General features: G+C 63.7%; 3 protein-coding genes across 6 annotated transcripts in view; 1 reads left to right on the forward strand and 2 right to left on the reverse strand.

Annotated features, from left to right (window-relative positions):
* The window catches only part of TBXA2R (thromboxane A2 receptor), a 13,454-nt gene extending 12,696 nt beyond the window's left edge, over positions 1–758 (forward strand). The window contains exon 3 of the mRNA XM_046684928.1: positions 41–758. Within this exon, the coding sequence (XP_046540884.1) occupies positions 41–286 (246 nt within the window). The 3' untranslated portion in view covers positions 287–758. The remainder of the gene's footprint in view (positions 1–40) is intronic.
* A 93-nt stretch (positions 759–851) lies between these two features.
* Positions 852–7,658, reverse strand: GIPC3 (GIPC PDZ domain containing family member 3). 4 transcript variants are annotated; one of them, XM_046684920.1, is made up of 7 exons: positions 7,481–7,658; positions 6,506–7,065; positions 5,648–5,833; positions 5,330–5,510; positions 4,133–4,245; positions 3,789–3,883; positions 858–3,682 (listed from the first exon to the last, which is right to left on the reverse strand). In XM_046684920.1, the coding sequence occupies exons 2-7, from the start codon at positions 6,728–6,730 to the stop codon at positions 1,393–1,395; spliced, it is 3,090 nt and encodes a 1,029-aa protein (XP_046540876.1). In that variant the 5' UTR covers positions 6,731–7,065; positions 7,481–7,658; the 3' UTR covers positions 858–1,392. The 4 variants fall into 4 exon arrangements, with proteins under 4 accessions (XP_046540877.1, XP_046540876.1, XP_046540875.1 ...); XM_046684919.1 differs by lacking the exon at positions 7,481–7,658 and having other exon boundaries at positions 6,506–7,445; XM_046684922.1 differs by lacking the exon at positions 7,481–7,658 and having other exon boundaries at positions 3,401–3,682; positions 3,802–3,883; positions 6,506–7,445.
* A 1,948-nt stretch (positions 7,659–9,606) lies between these two features.
* Positions 9,607–15,102, reverse strand: HMG20B (high mobility group 20B). Its single transcript, XM_046684927.1, has 10 exons — positions 14,926–15,102; positions 14,590–14,645; positions 14,229–14,337; positions 13,458–13,661; positions 12,720–12,840; positions 12,379–12,425; positions 12,036–12,108; positions 11,543–11,758; positions 10,755–10,887; positions 9,607–10,257 (listed from the first exon to the last, which is right to left on the reverse strand). The coding sequence occupies exons 1-10, from the start codon at positions 15,085–15,087 to the stop codon at positions 10,245–10,247; spliced, it is 1,134 nt and encodes a 377-aa protein (XP_046540883.1). The 5' UTR covers positions 15,088–15,102; the 3' UTR covers positions 9,607–10,244.
* Between the last annotated feature and the right edge of the window lie 6,736 nt (positions 15,103–21,838).

Consider the following 21,838-nt stretch of genomic DNA (forward strand, 5'->3'; position numbering starts at 1 on the left):
GGGGGCAGGGCTGGCCCCGCTGACCCTCCGACCCTCGCAGGTCTTCATCGCGCAGACGGTGCTGCGGAGCCCGCCGGCCATGGGCCCGAGCGGGCAGCTGCCGCGCGCCACGGAGAAGCAGCTGCTCATCTACCTGCGCGTGGCCACGTGGAACCAGATCCTGGACCCCTGGATGTACATCCTGTTCCGCCGGGCGGTGATGCGGCGCCTCTACCCGCGCCTCAGCACGCGGCCCAGGTCGCTGTCCTTGCAGCCCCAGCTGACCCTCAGGTCCTCCCTGCAGTAGGCCCGGGGTTGGGGGGCGGTGGACACCTCGGCGGCGGCTCCGGAAGGACAGCCGGACAGAGCGCGCCGCCCGCGTGTCCCCCGCTGAACCTCGGGGCCCCTCACGGTCACATCGCGGGGCCCGGAGCTCGAGGAGCCGGGCTGCGGGATGGACAAAGTCTGAGCGGCAGGATTGCGGACTTCCTGGGGAGCCCACCCCCGCCCCGGCCCCCCTTTCCATCCTGCCCTCTCTGAGTCCCCTCCCCTGAGTCCCTCCCCCCGGGAAGGGCGTGTAGGGGTGCTGGGAGGGGGTCAGACCGGTGAGCCGCCCCTTCCAGAAAGCCTGGGAAATGGGGGGCTCTGACCCCCGTGACCTGCTTCCTGGGGTCCAGTGGATTCCCTTTGACCCCCCTCAGCCCCAGAAGGCTCTGTCTAGAAAAGACTGAATGGGAACGGGCAGGACACCCCCTCTCTCGCCAAAATATATCTCCAGCCTGGCTTTATTGTCCTCTGCGTCCGGAAGTCGTCAATCATCGTCGATCCTTGAAGTTTCCTGCATCCGGTTGCTACGCAACCGCGTCCGGGCGGGAGGGGGCGCGAGAGGATGGGCGGGTCCCGGCGCCTCCCGCCTCCGGTCTCGGGGTCGTCGCCGGGCGGGTTCCCGGGGGGCGCTGCGCAAAGACCCCGCTGATGCCCCCAGACGACGAGCGCACGCGCAGTGAGCACCTCGTGAGGCGCCTGGCACGTGGGAGGCGCTTAAGAAGCATCCGGTGTTGTCATGGCGACCATGGCAGCCCCGCCCCCCACCCTCGTGCCCTCCCCCTGCTGTGCTCTCCCCCCAACACGACACACCGGCTGCAGGGGGTGGAGGTGCCTTTATTCCCCGCCAGCCCTCGGGGTACACGAGAAGGGACCCCCCCCGCCCCTCTTTCCCCTCCGCAGAGCTGGGATCTGCTTACACCTGCCGGAGCCAGGTCCCAGTGAAACCGAAACACCTGTTTCCACCCTGCCCCCCTCCCCACCCCCGCCTTGGGAGAACGAGGTCACCTGCTGCTTCTGGGGGACCAGGGCTGGGAGGAGGGGAGCAGAGGTGGGCGCCACGGATGCCAAAACTAGGTCACGCCCAAGCTACGGCCCCCTGTGATGGGGGAGGGGCCCTGCCCCCCTGAGCACGGGGAAGCTGGGGGAGGGGGCCGGCCCCCGAGCTGGGGGTCCAGAGGGCCGGGAACACAGCAGGGCTGCCCTGGGGGCAGGACTAAATATGAGGGGTGACGTGGACTTCCCGAGTCCCAGCTGAGGCTTAGGGGAGAGGGCTGGTTTCTGGGGGGCTGAGGGGGCCTGTGGTGGGGGGGCCAGGTGGGAAGCTGGTGGGCTTCGGCCCCGGCCAGTGTCGGCCTGGGTTCCATGTACCAGATCATGGGGCTGGGGCTGAGGCCGAGAGACTTTGCTAGGGACCGGAGCCGGGCCTCCGGGTGGTGGGCCTGGGGGCTGAGGTCGGGCTGGGGGAGTGGGCTCAGGTTGGGTTCTAGAGTCAAGCTCAGGGGTCTGCAGACGGAGCCCGTTTCCAGAGCTGAGCTGGATTCTTGAGCTGGTCCGGGTTCTGGAGCTGGGGTGAGTTCCAGAAATAGGCGGGGTTCTGGAACTGAGGTGGGCTCCAGAGCCGGGCTGAACTTTTGACCTGGTTTGGGTTTCAGAGTTGGGCTGGGTCTCAAAGCTGAGCTGAATCCTGGAGGTGGGCTGGGTTCTGGAGCCGAGCTGGCCTCCAGAGCTAGGCTGAATTCTTGTGCTGGTCTGGGTTTCAGAGCTGGGCTGGGTCTCAGAGCTGAACTGAGTTCCAGAACTGGTCTGAGTTCCGGAGCTGGGTTGGGTTCCAGAAATAGGCTGGGTTCTGGAACTAAGGTGGGCTCCAGAGCTGAGCTGTATTCTTGACCTGGGCTGGGTCTCAGAGCTGAACTGAATCCTGGAGCTGGGCGGGGTTCTGGAGCTGACCTGGGCTCCAGAGCTGGGCTGAATTCTTGCACTGGCCTGGGTCCCAGAGCTGGGCTGGGCTCTAGAGATGAGCTGAGCTCCAGAGCTGGTCTGTTTTCCAAAGTCCAGCTCAATACCAGAGCTGCCTTGGCTTGTGGCCTGGAGCTGGTATCTAGAACTCGTCAGGGTTTTCAAGATGAGCTGGGTCTCAGAGGTTGGTTGAGCTCCTGGGCAGGGCTGGATCCTGGAGCTGGGTCTGCTATCGGAGCTGGACAGAGTTCTAGAGACTAAGTCCGTTGCTGCATTGGTCTGGGTCCCAGGGCTAGATTGGATTCCAGAGTTTGCCTGGATTCCAGAACTTACCTGGGTCTCTGCCACTGACCGCATTTTGGAGCCGGCTGGGATTTCAGAGCCAGTCTGTGCTCCAGAAGTGAGCTGGGTTCTGGAGCTGGGTGGAGTGCCTGAGCTGGACTGAGTTCTGGCCCTTGGCCAGGCCCTGAAGTCGGTCTGGGTCCCGGAGTTGGACAGCATTCTAGAGCTGGTCTGCGTTCTGTGGTGAGAGTGGGGCTCAGCATCAAGCTGAGTTCTGGAGGCGGGCGTTGCTTCGGAGATGGATGGGGTTCCAGAGCTTGTCTGAATTCTGGAGATGGGCCTGGTTGTGGCACTGAGCTGGGGTCTAGGGCTGGGCTCAGTCTCTGAGCTGGATTCGGCACTGGAGCCGGACTGGGCCCCGGGATGGGGGTATGTACTGGAGTGTCGCAGGGTTTCAGAGCAGGGCTGGGGTCTCGATCTGGACGGAGCTGCAGCGCGCCTCTCAGTTCCTGAGCTGGGCTGGCTCCGTGCATGGGCTTGCCTCGGGGAGACGTCTTTGAGTCCTGAGCTGGCGTGGCTTCTGTAGCTGGGCTGTTTCTGGAGTCTCGCCTGGGTCCCAGAACTGACTGGCGTTCCTGAGCTAGACTGGGTGTCCAGGTGTGGCTGTGTCACGGAGTTGTCTTGCGTTCCAGAGTTGGGTGGAGCTTTATGGCGGGGCTTGGTCGGAGAGCTGGGTTGGGTCTTAAAACTTGTCTGGGTTCCAGAACTGGACTTGGTGTCAGAGCTCAGCTTAGCCTCAGAGCTGTCCTGGATTCTAGAGGAGGGCTGGGTTTGGGAACAGGGCTGGGTTCTGGAGCTGGGCTGGCTCTCGGGTTGGGGCTGGCTCTCAGAGCTGAGCCTGGCTCTGGAGCAGGGCTGGCTCTCGGGTGGGGGCTGGGGCGGGGGTCCGGGCTCCGGGCTGGGGCTGCGCGCCGCTCCGGGGCAGCCTAGCCACAGGCGTCCCTGGCCTCGCCGATGGCGGCCCACACCTCCACCACGAACTCGTCCGGGAAGGCGAACTCGCCCAAGACGGAGTCTAAAAGGCGCGCAAACTCCTGGACGCTCGCCGTCTTCTTGGACGTCTCCACCATCGTGGACGCTGTGGGCCGCGGGGAGGGTGTGGGTGGCGGGCTCCTGGGCCCCCATGTCCCCCGGGGCCCCGCCTCCTCTGCGCTGTCCTACCCCCCAGGGTCCAGCCGGCTTACCCTGGCCCCTTACCCAGCTCTGGGTCCCGGATGCCCATGTAACTCTCCAGCAGGTCGTCCACCCTCCGTGTCGCCTCCTCTTCGAATTCACCGGGCTGGGGGCACAGGGGTGCGGAACGGGGGGTCGGACCCCTCAGCCCAGCCCCTGCCCGCCTCCCCTCACCCCTCAGATGGGAGCAGGTTGGGACCTCACGTCAGTCACCGCTTCTGGTCCCACAACGAGGACCCATTTTGCAGGGGGGGGGAAACTGAGGCCGGGGAAAGCAGAGGGTCCTGCCCAAGGTCACAGGTCAGAGGTCGTGCACCAGAGGGAGAGCCCCTGATGACCCCGTCCCCGAACTCACCACCTCCTCCACCGTGGCGGCGCCCCCCGAACGCAGCCGCAGGGTCTCCCTCCCGCTGGTCACCTTTCCTTCCACAGGGCACTTGCTGCCGCGGCTCCTCTGGCCGATCATATCTGGAGGGGACAGAGTGGGGGCGGGGCGCGTGTCCCGGGCGGATCCTCATCTTTGTAAACCACTTCGGAAGCCACTCGGAGCCTTTCTAGAACCTTCTTATCCTTCAAGGCCTCCTTCCATCTGTGGGTAATCTTCAGACACCCTGCCTGGGAATCCTTTTGTCCCCGAAATCGCCCTCTGCTTCTTAAAATGACTCTCTCTAAAAGGGACGGCTTAAGACCCTCCAGCGGCCAGAATCTAGAAGAATCCTGGCTCCGCCACCGGCTCTCCCTCACTTTCGAGGTGGCTCCCAGAGGCGTCCCCCGCTGTGCCGGATGCAGCGCAGGTTCCCGGCCCCGTCCTGTCCCGCTCTCCCTGGGCCCTCCCTCCAGACGTACCAGGGCACTTCTGGACCTTCTTGTTCTAGAACAAGGCTACTCGAAGGACATAACAAGGTTGTGCTAAGATGGAGACCGACATGCTGCTTTCTTCCTCCGAAAAGCCTTGCTGTGAAAAAAAAAAGTCTGCCAAAATAAAACTGACGATCTACATTCTAGAGTGGGGGTTCTTGACCAGGCCACGGCGGGGGGGATGACATTGACAATGTCTGGAGGCATTTTGGTTGTCACCACTCGGGGGTGGCCCCTGGCACCTGCTGAGCGCACAGGACGGCCCCCCCGCGGAGAACGACCCGGGGCCCCAAACATCGCTGGTGCCGAGGCTGCGCACCCCTCCGGGGCCGGCTCCTTCGCTCATGGGTGGACCAGCCTCAGGCTTCTCTTTGAAAGCATCTTTCTAGAACTCCCTCCGAAAACCATTCTCCAGAACTCACCAGGGCCTCCAGGCTCCCGGCCAGGTCACAAAATAGATGGAGACACTTCCTTGTCCCATCCGCGTCTTCCCAAGCTCCCCGCCCTGCCCGGACTGACTCTATAACAGTCTAGAAATTACCTACCTGGTCCTGATACAGTGCCAGAAGCCCCCTGGCATGTCAACAGAGGCATCTAGAATCTTCCATCCTGTCCCATCCCCCACCCTCCACCGGCCCCGGGCACCCAGGGAGCCCCCTCTCCGCCTGCCCCCTGGGTGCCAGGCGGCCCTCACCAAAGGCTCTCTTAGGCTGCACCAGGCGCAGGGTGAAGGGCTGGGCCTTGGGCAGCTCCCGGAGCATCTTGGCCACCTCATAGTGGCGGCAGCCCACGATGGAGTGGTCGTTGATGGCCTCGATGCTGTCACCCACGCACACGGCCTCGATGCGGTTGATGATGCTGCCCTCTTTGATCCTCTGCAGGGACCTGGAGTCACTCACGGGGCCACCACAGCCACCCCCCTCGGGTCCCCCAGAGCCCCCTTAGACCAGAGAGGGGCGGTGGCTCGCCCCAGGTCACCCAGCACCGGGGAAGCCGCCGCCCCCGCGGGCACCTTGATGAAGGCGTAGCCCGCCCCGTTGTCCGTGATGGTCAGTCCCAGCGCGTCCTCCGTCTTGGTGACCTCCACCTCCTTCGTCTCGCCGCGCACGTGGGCAAAGATGAAGTCCTCCAGCCCGATCTGGCCGCCCAGGAGCTTCTGCATGTCCACTTTGTGGCTGTTCAGGGTGCAGAACAGGATCTGTCCCGGGGGGAGAGGAGGAGCCCAGAATTACCTAAGCGGGCACCTCCGCCGTCTGCGCGCAAAGGCTGGGACGATGGGCTCTGGGGCCCGATGGGGAAACTGAGGCACAAAGAGGCATGGAACTGGCCCCGGTCACCCTACCACCCAGGATCCCAGCCCCTGGGAAATGGCAGGGCTGGGACCCCCGGAATGGGGAGCGGGGTGAGAAGGAGGCCGCGGCCAGGAGGAGACCCCCTCTCCCCCACCCCCGGACACCCCCAGACCATCCTTTTCGGGCCTGTCCGAAGCTGCGGGCGCCCCCTGGGGGCTGCGAGGCGCACTGCTCTGCGGCCCAGCCCCTGACCCCTGCGACCTCTGATTTCTCCGCTGGAAAGTGGCTGCGGAACCCCAGCCCCCGCCGCGCCCAGGAACCTCCCCAAGGGCCGGGATCCAGTCCGGCTGGGGCGGCAGAGCGGTTTCCTGGACGGTCTGGGGATCCACCAACCCTAAGACCTGCTCATCCTTCTTGCAGGGCGTGCAAAAGGGGGGTCCCCGCGGTATGGGCACCCCGGGATCTGAGAGGTGCGTCTCTGAGATCTGGAGATCGAAGCCCCTCCATCCGGGGATGGGGATCCGGGGCCCCCAGTCCAGGGATCCAGGCTCCACCCACCTCCACCCGGTGGTCCTCACCTCGGTGGGCGCGATCCCGAAGGCCTCGGCGATCTTGGCGTAGAGCTCGCGGACGTTGGTGAAGCCCTCGATCTTGCCCGTGGGGCTGCCGTGCGCCAGCTGCGTGCGGAAGACGAGGCGCGGGCGGGCGCGGGGCGCGGCGGGGGGCTCCGCTGGCGAGGGCGGGGGCGCGGACGGGCGCGGGGCCTCGGCCCCCCGGGGCTCGCGGGCAGCTGCGCTCTCCATGGCCTGAGGCGCTCGGCCACCCGGGCCGCCGTCGCAGCCGCCGCCGGATCCGCCGCTTCCTGCAGCCTCCCCTCCCCCGGCCCAGGGCGCGACAGCCGAGCCGCCCGGGTAAGGGGATCCGGGAACACGAGCAGCCCGGCAAGGCGACACCGCGGGGTGCGGGGAGGGGCCGGGCCCCAGGTGTCCGAGCCCTGCCGGGGCCAGCTGCGCGCTCCCCTGGGCCGCCCGGCGTGCGCGGGAACAACAAGGATGATGGATAATTAGGGGCGGGGACAGCTGAGCGTGTGCCAGCGCTCACTCTCTGCCAGGCGCACCTATTCGTCCTTGCAACAACCCTAGGAGGTGGGGAGGATGGTCACCTTGGTATAACCTGAGCCACATCCGGTCTTTCCTCTGCCCGCAGTCCCCCAGGCTCCACCTTCCTCCAGGAGGAGGCCTGAGGCCTCCCTGCTGTCCTCCAGGCCCCCAGGAGCTGCCTGTCCCCTCCCTGCCCTCCATCCTCCCTCTCTCCTCATCCTCCCTCTGCTCCAGCCACACGAGCCTCCTCGCTGCACTTCATATACGCCAGGCCCAGACCTGCCTCAGGGCCTTTGCACAAGCTGTGCCTGCCACCTGGAACATCTTCCCTCACCTCCTTCAGCTCCTTACTCAAATGTCGCTCCTCTCACCACCTCCTCCTGGTCTCTCTTCCCTGCTTGCTTTCTCCCCCTAGCCCTGAACACCACCTGACATGCCAGATATTTTACTTACTCATCTCGGGTCTTGTCTGCCTCCTCAACTGGCATGTCAGCTCCAGGAGGACGGGGGTTCTGGTCTCTCGTTTCCCCTGGCTGTGTCCTGGTGCCCTGGGCCTGGCACACGGTGGGCGCCCAGGCAATCTGTGTGGAAGGAGTGAATGGACCCCCAAGGTAGAGATGGGGAAGGCGGCTCCAGGCACCAGGAAGCGCCTGGAAGAATCGGCTGGAATACAACCCCTGGGCCTCCACCCACAGGAAATTCAGCTCAATAAACAGGCGTGCCGGCGGAGGGGTGGACTGCCACACGGCCGGGCGACAGAGGGGCCTGGGAGGAATCTCAGAAACCAACATGGACGGGAAAGGCAGGTCGCCCAAGGCTCTGGAGGATGCGAGAAAATTTATGTAAAGCTTAAAAAACCTGCACAAGGTGACACAGCCGCACGTGGACGGACTTGAACCCACGACGCTCAGGAACAGAAGCAGACACAGAAGGACACACGGTGTGTGATCCCATGGACGGGAAACGTCTAGAACAGGCCGATCCACAGACAGAGAGCGGGCTCGTGGGTGTCGGGGGCTGGGGAGGGGGTGGGGGTGATGCCAATGGGACGGGGCTGCTTTTGGAGTGAGGAAAACCTTCTGGAATTAGATTGTGCTGCTGGTTGCACAACTCTGGGAATATACCAGAAACCACAGAATTGCACACTTCAAAAAAGAACCGGAAAAACAAAAACCAACCTTGTTAAAATGATGCTCTTGTAGGAAAGTGTGCAAAGACCCACCCAGGAATGAGAAACCCCAAATCTGGGAAGGGGGTGCGTGTGCCAGGGCGGGGGTCACACTAGGGAGCACACACCTGGAGGGAGAGGGCACATGACACTTTCTGGTTCCATCAGTCTTCCAGGGCTGCCAGAACAAGACGCCACTAATTGGTGGCTTAAAAGAGAAAAGTAGGGGGCCGGCCCGGTGGCGTAGTGGTTAAGTGCTCACATTCCGCTTCGGCGGCCCGGGGTTCGCCGGTTTGGATCCCGGGTGCGGATATGGCACCGCTTGGCAAGCCATGCTGTGGCAGGCGTCCCACATAGAAAGTAGAGGAAAATGGGCACGGATGTGAGCTCAGGGCCAGTCTTCCTCAGCAAAAAGAGGAGGACTGGCAGAAGATGTTAGCTCAGGGCTAATCTTCCTCCAGGAAAAAAAAAAAAAATAGAGAAAAGCATTCGCCCCCAGTTCTGGAAGCTGGAAGTTCTCATCAGTTTGTGGGCAGGACCACGCTTCCTCTGAGACCCAGGGGAACCCTCCCTCGCCCCTCCTGGCTCCTGGTGGTGGCGGCAATCTTTGGTGTCCCCTGGGGCTCTGCATTATTCCAGTGTCTGCCTCTGTCATCACACAGCTGTCTCCTCTCTCTGTCTGTCTGCATCTTTATCTTCTTATAAGGGCAGCACCGCTATTGGATTTGGGGCCCACCCTGCTCCGAGATGACCTCATCTCCACTAATTATATCTGCAACGACCCTATTTCCAAATAAGGGCACATTCTGAGGTGCTGGGGGTGAGGGCTGCACCGTTATCTGATGCATCTGTCATTCAGCCCCGTACGTTGGGGTTTGTCAAGTTCTTCTCCGAATTTTTAGGATGCCTTAAATATGCCATTAAACGCAGCAGTCTCGGAGGGGGTTCCTCAGTAAGTTAAGCAGAGTCACGACAGGACCCAGCAATCCCACTCCTGGGGACGCACCCAAGGGAACCAAAGGCAGACGTTCAAACAGAATCCCGTACATGCGTGTTCCCAGCGGCCAGAGGGTGGAAACGGCCCAAATGAGCATCGAGGGATGATGGACCCACACAACGCAGTCCATCCATGCACTGGAATATTACTCAGCCAGGAAAAAGAAGCGAGGCCCTGACACAGCTGCACATGGATGGACCTTGAACCCCTGACGCTCAGGGAAAGCAGCAGACACAGAAGGACACACGGTGTGTGATCCCAGGGGCGTGAAACGTCCAAAACAGGCAGATCCACAGACAGAGAGCGGGCTCGTGGGGGCCAGGGGCAGGCCTGGGACCCCCAGCAGGGGCATCTTGGGGACCCTGGGCACATCTTCTGGCCCATCCCCACCAAAAAAACCCCACACGCACAAGATTGAAACTGAAATTCCACTTTTTATTTTAAAAGTCCGGATTAGGTGGTGGCAAAAGGCCGCTCCAGGAGGGTCCCTCGGCTGGGTGAGGGCGGGGTGCTCAGTCCCACCCCCCCATTCCGGGGTGCAGGCGGAGGGCCCCCCGAGTGTGCAAGCGTGTCCCTGCAGTGTGCCTGTCCGTGTGGGGGTACCTGTGGTGGGCACCTGCCGGGACTCCTGGTGTCTCGGGCGGGGGTCTCCCCTGCCTGGTGTCTGGGACAGGTCCTCGAGAGCTGTGTAGCGTGTGACCGGGTGTGGGAGCCGCCGTGGGTCCCCTTGTGTCCCGGTTACACTGCCCGCGTGTGGTGTCCCTAGGTCCCTGTAGTGTGACGTGCCCCGGGGGGTGAGCCGGCCCGGCCCTGGAGCCAAGGGTTGTGTGTGTGTCGTGCACGGCGGCTGGTTTTCCTGGGTTGCGGTGCTGGGGAGGCGGGAGGCTAGAGAAACGCTGTAGAAATTTAACTTTGGGGGGGCTGGAGCCCCCAAGGTGCAGGATCGGGCCTGGCCCCAAAGGGTGGCCCCCGCCCCTCCTCCATGGGGTTGGGGTGGGGAAGGGGCTGCCACAGAGCTCGGTCTTCTCTGCATCCCGGGGCCATCGACACCCTCATAGGTGCTCACTGTGATGGGAGAGAGGGGACTGGTGATGGGGGACCCCCATCACGTCTCAGCCCCCACCCCCACCCCCAGCTCCTCCAAACATGCCAGAGTGGGGGGGCCCGGAGTTGACCCCACCCAAGCTGGGCAGCGGGAGCCACCCAGCAAAACCCACCGAGAAGCTCTAGGGAGGTTCTGGTCCCTTCCAGCGGACCCCCGCCAAGAGGGGCTGGCAGATCCCCCCCCCCCCCCCGGCAGCATGAGCCCAGAACCGGCCTCACCGGCGCCCCCCAGTGGTCAGGCCATTGGCCGCCTGCGTCACGCAAACCCCACCCAGAGGATCCCCCAGGGCGGTGGCCCCGGAGTACGACCCGGGACCGGGACCCCCCCCCCCCCCCGGCACGCCCACGGACCCCGGGAACCCCACTGGAGGGCGAAGCTCCGTCATTCCTGCAGGGGCCGCCCAGGCAGGGCAGCCCCACCCGGGCGGAGCGGCCCCGGGGTCCTGCCGGGCACGCACCTGGCGACCTGGGCCAGGATCTCCTTGATGCGCACGATGAGCTTCTCGTGCTGGGCGGGGTCGCGCTCGATGGCGCCGTGCAGCCGGGCCATGTAGAAGTCCAGCGTGCTGAGCGTGGGCGTCTCGCCCGTGCCTGCGGGGGCGGGACGGTCAGTGCAGCCCGGCAGGAGTCGCCACGATCCGGGCGCCACAGGGACAGAGGTCAGAGGAAGAGCGGGGTCCTGGGGAGGGGGCCGTTGGCGCGCGTCAGGAGGGTCGGGTGGGGGGTCGGGGCGTCTGCACCCGGGGAAGTAGAGGTGGGCTGTGGGCGGGGGTCAGAAGGTGGAAGTTGGAGAGAGCGAGGTCGTCATGGTAATATGGGGACAAGTGAGGGACAAGGAGTTAGCCAGGGTCAGCTGGGGACACAGTCGCGGGAGGCGGGGACGAAGCGGCGGGGCAGCCAAAGAGCTGCGGCCCATTGGGCGGGGCTCGGAGTGGCCAGGGGCGGGGTCAGCGGGGCAGTAGGGGCAAGGAAGCAGAGTTAGCAGGACAGGGTCACAGGGGCGGGACTCGCGGGGGTCCAGGGCAAGGCTGGCGGGCGGGACTCGGGGAGGTCGGGAGCGAGGCGGGGCTAGCAGGGCTCGGGGGTCAGGCGTGGGGTCACGGGCCGAGGGACGGGACTCGAGGTGGTCGGGTCTAGCGGGGTGATGGGCGGAGCTCGGCGGCAGGAGGCGGAGTTAGCGGGGCTCGGTGGGCGGGGCCAAGCGGGACCCGGGGCGGGGCCAGCGCGCTGGGGGCGTGGCTCGCACCGGGCACGGGCAGCGAGGCGAAGCTGGCGGTGAGCGCCTGGCGCACGGCCTGGAGCTGCTGCTGCAGCGCCAGCGTGCGCCGCTCCTCCAGCGCCAGCTCCTGCTCCAGGCGCTCGCGCGCGCTGCTCATGCTCTGCGTGTGCCGCTGCAGCACCGCGTTCTGCTCCTCGAAGGCCACGTTCATCTTCCGCAGGCGCCGCAGCTCCGCCTCCCGCGCTGCAACGGCGGAAGGGGGGGCGGGGCCCGGGGTCAGCGCCTGGCGCCGCCTCGCGTCCCCTCGGCGGGCCCTGACCTCCGCCGGCGTTCCGTCCCCGTCCCGCTCCAGCCCCACACCTGAGCTCCCCGGGCCGGGGAAGCGGGAGCAAGGCACCTGGCTTCTACAGGCCAATTCCCCCAACACTGACTCGGGTCTGGGCGCCCTCCTGGCCCACCTCTCCCGCGCCACCTGCCCCCACTGAATCCCCACGAGGAAGGATCGCTCGTCAGCGCTCACCTTTGTTTTGGTCCAAGAACTCTTCAGTGAAAATGGGGACGTCGAAGGTGGAGAAGCTGTCGCAGTCCCCACCCTGGGACGACAAGACAAGGTGGCAATTTTGGGGGGCAGGGGGCAGCCCAACTCTCCCTGGGACATACACCAAGCTTGGGAGGGTCTCCTCCAGCCCCCTGGGTGGGAGTCCGTTTGCTAACATCCCCAGGGGTGGCTGCCCCTCCTCGGCTTGCACACCTGGAGGAGGGGTGCTCACTTCCTCCCATGAGCGTTGGTCCTGGCTCACCCAGGGGTCTTGACCTCCAGACCTCCCTCACCCAGATGCTCTCCTTGGAGGAGTGGCGCTTACCTTGTGTCCATTCAAGAGCGTATTCATGAGCCCGGAGCCTGAGTCCTCTGGTGGCGGAGGGAGGAGGGCAGAGTCAGCCTCCCAGGTCCCCTCTGACCCCACACTTCGCACATGCTGTTCCCCCTACTGGAATATCCTCCTTCCCCTCCCCCCTTGGTCAGCCCTACTCATCCTGGGACAGGCTCCCTGCCTGGGGTCCCCGTGACTGCGTGTCCCCCATCTCAGCTCCGATCAGCCCAGGTCACTCCCAACTGTGGTTACGTATCTCTCGTCCCCACTGGACTGTGCGCACCAGAGGGGGGCGGGGCGCGGGGCGGGGCGCGGGGCGGGGCCCTCCCCACCTTTCTTGATCTTCTTCTCCTGGATCTTCTCCGTGCACATCTTGTAGGCTTCTGACTGCTGGTACGCCCGCAGCTCCTTCATGTACTGCTGCTTCTCCCGCTCGGCCTCGTCCAGGTACCGCTGGCGGGGCAGCGCCAGAAGGCTCGGGCCAGCCCCGGGGCCGGCGAGGCCTCGGAGGCTAGGACTCCGTCTCCAGCCCTCGGCTGCACCTTCCCAGAGCTCCCCGCTGCCCTCCACACAAAACCCTGCCCTTGGCCTGCCGCTCAGGGCACCTCCCAGCTCCCTCCCTCCCCCCAACTCCAGCTTCTAAAAGCCACACTCCCTGTGGCCTGGATGACGACAGGCTCCCACCTCCAGGCTCTGCCCATGTCTAGACTGCCCTCCAGCATCCACTTCTGCCTGCTGAAGTCCCAGTTAGAGGGGGCAAACTGGTGGTGGGTTTTGTTACGTTTCCATGATGTCTTTGCAATTTCTAAATTGCCAGGATTTGAAAATCGGAAGATTTCACATGACCAGACCCCATCCTACATCTTTAGACACATTCACGTTGGTTATTGTTTTACTCCATTCTGCTTACGACTACCCTCCCCTGCCTTCAGCAAGCCGGAGAGGGCCCATGGGTGGTCACTTCTCCGGGCGGAAGGAAGGGCCCTCCACAGCCGGTCCTTTGGGGAACGTGGCTGGCAGGGGGCGTCCAAGTAGGTGGGGGGAGGTCAGTGGTCCCGGGCCGGCCCCACCTGCTTCTCCGCCGGCTGCAGCTTGCTCCACTCGGCGCCCAGCATCTTGGTGATCTCGGGGAAGGGCAGGTCCGGGTGGCGCGTGCGGATCTGCTCTCGGCGCTCGTTGAGGAAGCGCACGTAGCCCGTGACAGGTGCCTTGGGCCCGTTTGGCAGGATCTTCTTCCGCTTCTTGCCCTTGGGCCAGCCGCGCTTCTTCACGGGCTGCAGAACCGGGCTGCGCCGTTGGGAGGGGCCTGGAGGGCTGGGGCGGGGCTGAGGGGGGCGGGGCCTTGGACGACGTGGGCGGGGCTAGAGGGGTGGGCGGGGCCTTCCAGGAGATGGGACCTGGGAGGCCTGGAGCTACGACCCGGTCAGGGGTCAGGATTGGGAATGGAAGGTTAGGGGAACCTTGGCCAAGGTGAGGGGATCAGAGATACTGGGGTCAGGAGTTCAGCCCAGGGATTGGGCTGGCTTGTGTTGTGGGCGTGGCCTCTGGGGGCGTGGGCGTGGCTTCTGAGCTGGCGGAAGGGCGCCAGGAGGACGGGAACGTGCCTCCCGCAGGGAGGGGAGCACGGCGGAGCTGGCATTCGGCGGTGGGCGGAGCCTGGGCACAGAGTGGCACTGGCCCCCCCGGGGGCGTGGCATCTGACAAGGGGCGGGGCCTCCGCTTCGGGAGGGAAATCTGGACTGTGGGCGGAGCCACAGCGAATTCAAATCTAGCCCGGGGCGGGGCTTCAAGGCTGGGGGCCAGACCCAGGGCCTCCCCCATCGCAGTGCAGGGGCTCTCACCTCCTCCTCGTGCGACCCCTTCTCGCCGGCCCGCGGGCCCTCGCCGCGCTCTTGCTTGACAGCCACCACGAAGCCCCCATGCTGGCCCGGAGCCTTGCCGCCCGCCGGCCTGGAGCCACGGGACGCCAGGGTCACCCCCACCCGCCACCTCCCACGCCCGACGGCGGATCTGGCAGCGAGGGTTCTGGGAGGACGGATCGGGACAGGAGCACTGGGGGGGGGGCGGCCAGTTGGGAGCTCAGCGGGGGCGCTGCTCCAAGCCGTGGGAGTCAGGACCCTGGGGGGCGGGGGTCGAGCAGCTGCGACGGGGCGGGGCTGGGCTGCACCCCGAGTGGGCTGGGGGAGGGGAGGTGGCACTCACGCGGCGGCCGTGCCGGGCTGCTTGGGGCCGTGGGACATGGCCGCTCCCGGCCGCACCTGGAACGCAGACGCGTGGCGGAGTGAGGGGCGCCCGAGCGGCCGACGGCGGGGCCCCGCTGGGCAGCCCCGGAATGCCGGGCCCGGGGCGCTTGGGGGGGCCGGATCCGGGGGCGGGGAGGCCCTCGAGGGCGGGCGCCCCAGGGATCCTTTGTTGGGCGATCGCCCCCCAGGAGGCCCGAGTCCGCCCCGTCCCGGCCCAGGAGGGGCCCCGCCCCGGCCCCGGGACCCCCGCGCCCCCGCCCCCTCGCAGGGCCCCGAGTTCCGCGGCTGTTTTCACCTCCAAAGAAACTTTCCCGGACCTCTCGGCTGCTGCGACGCTCCAACCAACCGCCCCGAGCCCGCCCCTGCCTTCCGCCCCGCCCCGCCCCGCCCCCGGCATGCTAATGACCACCTCCGCGAGCGTGCGATTGGCTGCGGCCGCCCCCTGGGGCGTGACCATGCAGATGAAGGTCGGCGCGCCGGCCGGCGATTGGCTGGGGCGGCCGCGGCGCCGCGTGGGAGGTGGGTAAGTCGGGCTGCGGGCGGGTGCGTCAAGTTCGGCTGCGCTCGGCCGCTCTCGGGACCAATCAGGGCGCTTTGAGGCCTCGCTGGGCGGAGCCTCTTAAAGGGCCAGTAGGCGCGGCGCGGGCTCCTCCTCCGCGGCTGAAGGCGAGACTCCCCGCCCCTGCGGGATCCGGGCACCTGCGGAGCCGGGTGGGGCCCCGCCCCAGTTGCCATGGGGACGGCGGCAGGTTGCTAGGGAAGGAGTTACGGTCCTTCGGGCCCGCCCCCTGCCCCGGGGCAAGGTGAGACCTGCTCTTAGCACCCTGCAAACCTGGCTGGGAAGTTTCTCATTCATCCACTGGACTGCGGGCCCTGCTGTGGGCCCGCAAGGCTTTCCCCCTGCGGCCGGGGCTTTCCCTCCTGTGCAATGGGGACGGGGGACGCTGTCCGGGACCAGGAGGATGCGATGCTGTGAAGCTGAGACCCGGAGCTGGGCTGGAAGCATTTGGAAGAAGATGGTGCGACAGGAAGGCTGCAAGGAGCTCGTGAAGATGGAGGGGCAGGAGGCTCTGTCCTGGGATCTTGGGGACCCCCCCCCCCCGGCCCCAGGAAGCAGCCTGGTCGTCTCCTGGCCTGGGCTGGGGCTGGCTCTGCTCCCAGGATCCAGTGGTGCTCACGATGGCCCATTAGGCCCTAAATAAGCCACCCACATCACCTCTCTACCCTCATCTCCCCCCGCTCCACCCCTCACTTCCCCTACACCGGCCTCCTCCAATACATCCACGTCACTCATCTCCACCTCTGGGCCTTTGCGCAGGCTGTTCCCTCCACCTGCAGGGCCCGCCCCTTATCTGCCTGGCTCGCTCCTCAACCTCCTTCAGGTCTTTGGCCAAACGTCCACGAGGCTTTCCCAGGCTTGAGCCCCACCCTATACACCCCGTCTTATTTTCCCCATGTGTCCATTTCCTCCATGTGACCTGGGCAGTTCCTCAAAAGGTGACATAGACACGGAGTTACCGTGCCATCCAGCCATTCCACTCCCTAGGGACAGGCCCAAGAGGATGAAAAACCTGTGTCCACGCAGCACCTTGGACGCGAATGGTCACGGCAGCAGGATTCCCAATAGCCCCAAAGGGGAAACAACCCAAATATCCATCAATTGGTTCAGACAGAAGCAAAATGTGACCCATTCATCCAGTAGAATATTTTCAGCCATGAAAAGGAATAAACTGCTGATTCATGCTACGACAGAGATGAGCCTTGACAACATGACCGTCAAAGAAGCAGTCACCAAAGGGCACACAGCGTGTGATCCCCTTGATGCGAAATGTCTGGAACAGGCGCATCCACACACCCAGAGCGGGTTTTTGGTTGCCGGGGGCTGCGGAATTAGTGGCAAGGGAAAATGGGGTTTCTTTTTCAGTGATCAAAATGTTCTAAAATTAGACTTCGGTGATGGTTGCATAATTCCGTAAATACACTAAAGCCACAGAACCGTACCCTTTAAATGGGTGCATTATATGGTGTGTGAATTAAGTCTCAATGAGCCTGTTTTCCAAGAGGCAGCCCAGGGTCGAGGAGGATGAGCGGCCCTGGAATCTTGACAGACCCGCATTCCTGACCTGCTCTGGTCAGCAGATCGGCTGTGCGATCTCCTCCCTCGCGAACCCTCTGCTCGGTTAACAATTCAGGTGAGACGTCCAAGCCGGAAGACAGGAGGAAGCCTCGCCCTCCGAGCCCCGCCTCCTGGGCGTGATTGACACAGCTGGCGTTGCCATAGAAACTGTCCTTTTCCCCCTCGCGAGGTACCTCGCAAAGATGGCACATCAAAAAGAAAGGAAAGGTTTTGAGGTTGCTTTTGAAAGCAGCTTGGCCCTCCTTGGCAGCAAGAGAAGGGCCTTGCTGCGTGGCTATTCTCTAGAAAAAATTAAAGCGTCTTCAGTCCAATTCATGCCAGCTACCCCTTCCTCCACCCCAGCAACAGACAAGTAGCATTTATCCTCTTTGACTTCTTGTCCTTCATGCATTTATCTAAAAGCACATCCTTTTTGCTTTCCAATTATACATCGGTTTGTCTGAGCAACGTGAAACGCTCTTAATTCCGAGCCTTCAGTAAAACCAGTAACCAGAGCTGTCTAAAGTCGCGGAATTTTGTGTTGCTGTCTTCGCACTCCTTTCTATGCTTCCTTTGGAAATCTATACGGTATGAAACCAGGAAGAATATCCCAATTTGTGGTCCTAGAAATGCGAGCTCCCCGAAGGATCTTAAACATCTTTGTTTCTGAAATGAACTTTGTGAGGCAAGTAACGTGCAAATGGATTTCATTTGTACAAAAGGAAAGTGTGCCATCAGGCCACCGCACCTCCGCGGCGCTCCTCATTATTGGCTTGCTACGTCTCTTACTAAAACTTTTCCGACAAACTGGGAAAATGTCAACAACAGAAATTTTAGCATCTCATAGTTCTGGGGGCCAGAAGCCCAAGATCGGGGACTCGATCAGGGCTGGTTCCTTCTGGGGCCGGGAGGGAGAGTCTGTGCCACGCTATTCTAGATTCTGGGGGTCCTGGCCGTCCCTGGCGGTCCTTGGCTTGTGGACGCATGACCCGGCTCTCGGCCTCTGTCTCCACGTGACGTTTTCTCTGTGCTTATGAGTCTGTGCCCACAGTTCCCTTTTTTTTTTTTTGGAAGATTAGCCCTGAGCTAACATCTGCCACCAATCCTCCTCTTTTTGCTGAGGAAGATTGGCCCTGAGCTCACATCCGTGCCCATCCTCCTCTACTGTCTACGTGGGACACCTACCGCAGCATGGCGTGCCAAGCGGTGCCATGTCCACACCCAGGATCCGAACTGCCGAACCCCGGGCCACCAAAGCGGAACGAGCGAACTTAACCACTGCGCCACTGGGCCGGCCCTCACAGTTCCCTTTTTATTAGGACATCAGTCATGGGACCAGGGCCCGCCCATTCTAGTGTTACTCATGCAACTGACGACATCTGCAATGACCCTATTTCCAAATAAGGCCCCATTCTGAGGTCTGGGGGTTAGGGCTCCACCTGTTCATTTGGGGGCGCAGCGCAAAGTGCAACACGCTCCTACGCACGTGAACATCCCTGTGTGTGTCCTTGTATTCCTGTAAGTGTGAGGTCACGTCTCGATTTTTCTGATCACAGTGGCCTCGTCCTCCTTCACGCCATAACCTTTCTCCGAGTGTGTCTACATCAGGTGCATGGCAGTGTCTCATTCGCCCCAGGCAGGGTGACATTCCACCTCGTCACCGCGCCACCGCCTGGTTAAAAAATCCTGGCTGACGCTGACGCACCTTCTGGTCCTGCCCGAAGTTGCTCCATCACAAACGTCCCCAACCTGCTGTCCGGGGCCCCTGGATCGCTTTTCCAGGCCAGGCAGAGGGACACGGAATTGCTGGCCTGGGGCGTCTCCCATTTAAATGTTTCCTGCCTATTTGCCAATAGTGGGTGGCTCAACCTTTCTCCCCCCTCCCCGCCCCCAGGAAGAATCAGGGTCTCCCAGGACATCTCAACCTCCTCAGGCTTTTTTACAGGGTGAATTGAATACAGGGGATCACTTTAACAGGTCGTGACGGGAAACACTTCCCCAACAAAGGGGAGTGGGGAAGGGGGTCTCAGACCCCCAAGGATGCTGGACCCTCAGAAGCACAGGGAAGCAGCGCTGAGCCCCCGCTGTGTGACTTGAGCAACTTAGGGAAACTCTCTGTGCCTCAGTTTGCCGCTCTGAGAAATGGGATGATAGTTGTGTCTACCTTCATGAGGTTGTGGGCAGGGCTCAGTGAGTTTAATGCACGCGGCTGCTCAGAGCCGGGCCTGGCCAGCCAGGGCCGCAGAAAGCGTTAGCTCGTCTTGTCCACGAAGGAGAAATCCCCTGATACGGAGAATTTTCTGGTGGATGGCTTCCCCCCCCCCGGGGCCGATTCGGCCCCCCAGGGGGGGACTGGGCAAGGTCTAGAGACATTTTGGGTTGTCACGACTCGGGGGTGCTCCTGTCACCTGCTGGGCGGACGCTGCGGTGCCCAGGTCCGCCCCCCACCGCAAAGCAGGATGAGCTGCCACATGGCCATAGCGCCCAGCTTGAGAAACCCTGCATGGGGCCTGGAAGTCCTTACCGGCCTCCCAGGAACCTCCTCCGTGGTGGTGTTCTCACCCCCATTTTACAGAAAGGGAAACTGAGGCTCAGTGGCTGGCATGCGACTGCCTGGGTTTGAGCTTGGCCGTGGCCTTCCCAGCCCACAGCCACCCTGGAATCTAAGGAGGCGTAGGCTGAGCCTCAGAACCCCCCTCCTTTCCCCTCCCCTCCCCTCTCTCCTCCCTTCCCCCCACCTCTCCCTCCCCCCAGACCCTGGGCCTGCGTGGCAGAGGATGAAAGCCAGCGTCCCCCCCCGCCCCCCCCGCCCCGGGATATCCGATGTCCGGCCGAGGGAGGGGGGACGCCAGGCCGGTGTCGGCGTCGGGGCCGCTGGGAACGCTCTGGGGACATCAAAAGCTGTCCCCATCTCTGCTGACCCGAGCCTGTCTGTGCGTCTGTCCTCCCCCTCGAGGGCTGGCATTCATCTCCCCTTCCCGTCATCCCTCCCTCCAGGCAGGCCTTCTCTGAGCTCCCAGGTCCATCGGACACCCCTCTCTGATGTGCCCTCTTCTGGTTCCGGCTCTGGGACAGACCGCCCCACCCCCACCCCCCAGGATTCTTTATCTGACCTTCCCAGCCTCTCTCAGAACCCTCCCATGGCTCCCTGTGACCCGAGGGTGAAGTCCTGACTCCCTGTCATTCCATCTCCCTCCCGGGAGGATTCCTCCAGCCCTGGCACTGACCCTGGAAGGCTGTCCCGGCTCAGACTAGGGGGCTCCAGCCTCGCCCAGCGTGAGGCCAGATCCACTGAATGAATGAATGAATGACACGGGGGGTGGGGGGGGGCAGCTCCCCCCGCTGGGCCCCAGGGTCAGGCAGCCTCCCTCCTGCCTCCCCACAGACTCAGGCCCAGGAAATACTAGCTGGCTCCAAGAGGATGAGAACCCAGAGACTTCCACCAACCTCCCCTCCTCCCCGGGTCCGATCTGCCCCAAAGGGCTGCTGGGAGGGTTCCGTGGGTCCCGGACCATCGGGGAGGCGGGTAAGAGCAAGCCCTGAGCCCCTTTTCCGGCCCAGCTGGGCCCGCCCCTCTGAGCCTCAGTTTCCTCATCTGTAGAATGGGCAGGAAGCGGTGTCAGCACTCCTGGGGCCGGGGTGGGACGAAAGGGGACGAGGACCCTACTTCAGAAGCCTAGGTTCCAGGTATTTCAAGCGTCTTTGAGTTCCCTGGGAGCAACCTGACCGGGATGTGCCCTGCGGGGAGGAAAGAATTGACTTTCTTATCTCGCTTATCCGTCCATCTCTCCACTGCGGTCTACCCCTATCTCCCCCTGCCCCCCTAGATTGCCTCTGAGTCCCCGTGACCAGGCCACACCCAGACTTCAGGCTCCTGTTCATGAAAGAGCGGGTGTGGCGGGGGGGCGGTGTGTCACCGCGTGGGGGTCTGTGCTGGGGGTCCCTTGGGCAGCCTGAGCCTCCTGCTTGTCACTGGCTCCCTGTCGTTTGCCGGATTTGCGTCTGCATTTCTGATTCTCTGCCTATATGGCCACCCTTCGACCAGGGGAGAGCTGATGTCAGGGCGGGATGGGGGCAGCCCAGGGAACTGGGGGGGACCCAGAGTCGTGACTGAAGGGGAGGAGGCGGTGCAGAGAAGGCTTTCTGGCTGAGAATATTAAAAGCTGACATTTACGCCACTTTTAACATCCGTCATACCCATTCCAGAGCAGGGAGACTGAGGCCCCCCCGAGTTAAAGGAACAGCTGGCAGGGGGGTGGGGGGCTGGCTCCGGACCCCACGATTAATTGCGGCTCCGGAGAGCGGGTTCTGAGTCGCTACCCGAGGAGACCTGGAGGCGGGTGGGGGAACGGTGCCAACGCTTGGGGGAACTTGAAACCGCTTTGTGTGACCCAGTCGTGGGAGGGCCGTTGGCGGGGATGGGGAGCACCGGCCGGAGTCGCACGCGCATGACTCACCGAGCGCCCCTGGGCGCCCGTCCCCTCGCCCGGCCTGTTCCTGGAGGGTTAAATGGGAGAGACACTCGCTCCGCCTCCCCGCCCGGCCGGGACGAGAAAATCCACGTGGGCGCTTGGCACAGTCAGCGCTCATTAAATGCCAGCTGGTGTTATTATTATGATGGTCCCCATTATTATCGTTAATAACTAATTAATTAGAACTAATGCGTCCGATTGGGTCTCTCCGGTCCAGGATGTCATCGGACCCCAAGGGCAGCTCCGACTCAGACCACCCCCCCCCCCCACGCCCCCAGCCCACTACCTCCTCCCCGGCCCACCTGAGGCCTCGGAAAGCTGCAGGCAGGCTGGGGTGGCGCGGGCCTGGAGGCAGGGTGAGGGCGCCCCTGGTGACGCCCCCCACCTCGGTGGGGAGTCCCGCAAACCTCATCTCGCGTAGTCGGGCTCTAGGACCGCGCGACCCCGTCGGTGCCGGGTGTGGAGGCCTGGCTAACCCCGAGGCCACGCCCATCCACCTGGTGATTGGCTCTGGGGCCCCGGCGCGCGGCTCCGATTGGCGCAGGCGGCCGCCGCTCCGGGGATTCCCCGCCCCGCCCGGGCCGGAGTCTGGGGTTCGGGGGTCCGGCGGGCGCAGGCTC

The sequence above is a fragment of the Equus quagga genome, chromosome 14, assembly GCF_021613505.1.
Source record: "Equus quagga isolate Etosha38 chromosome 14, UCLA_HA_Equagga_1.0, whole genome shotgun sequence".
Taxonomy (NCBI): Eukaryota; Metazoa; Chordata; class Mammalia; order Perissodactyla; family Equidae; genus Equus; species Equus quagga.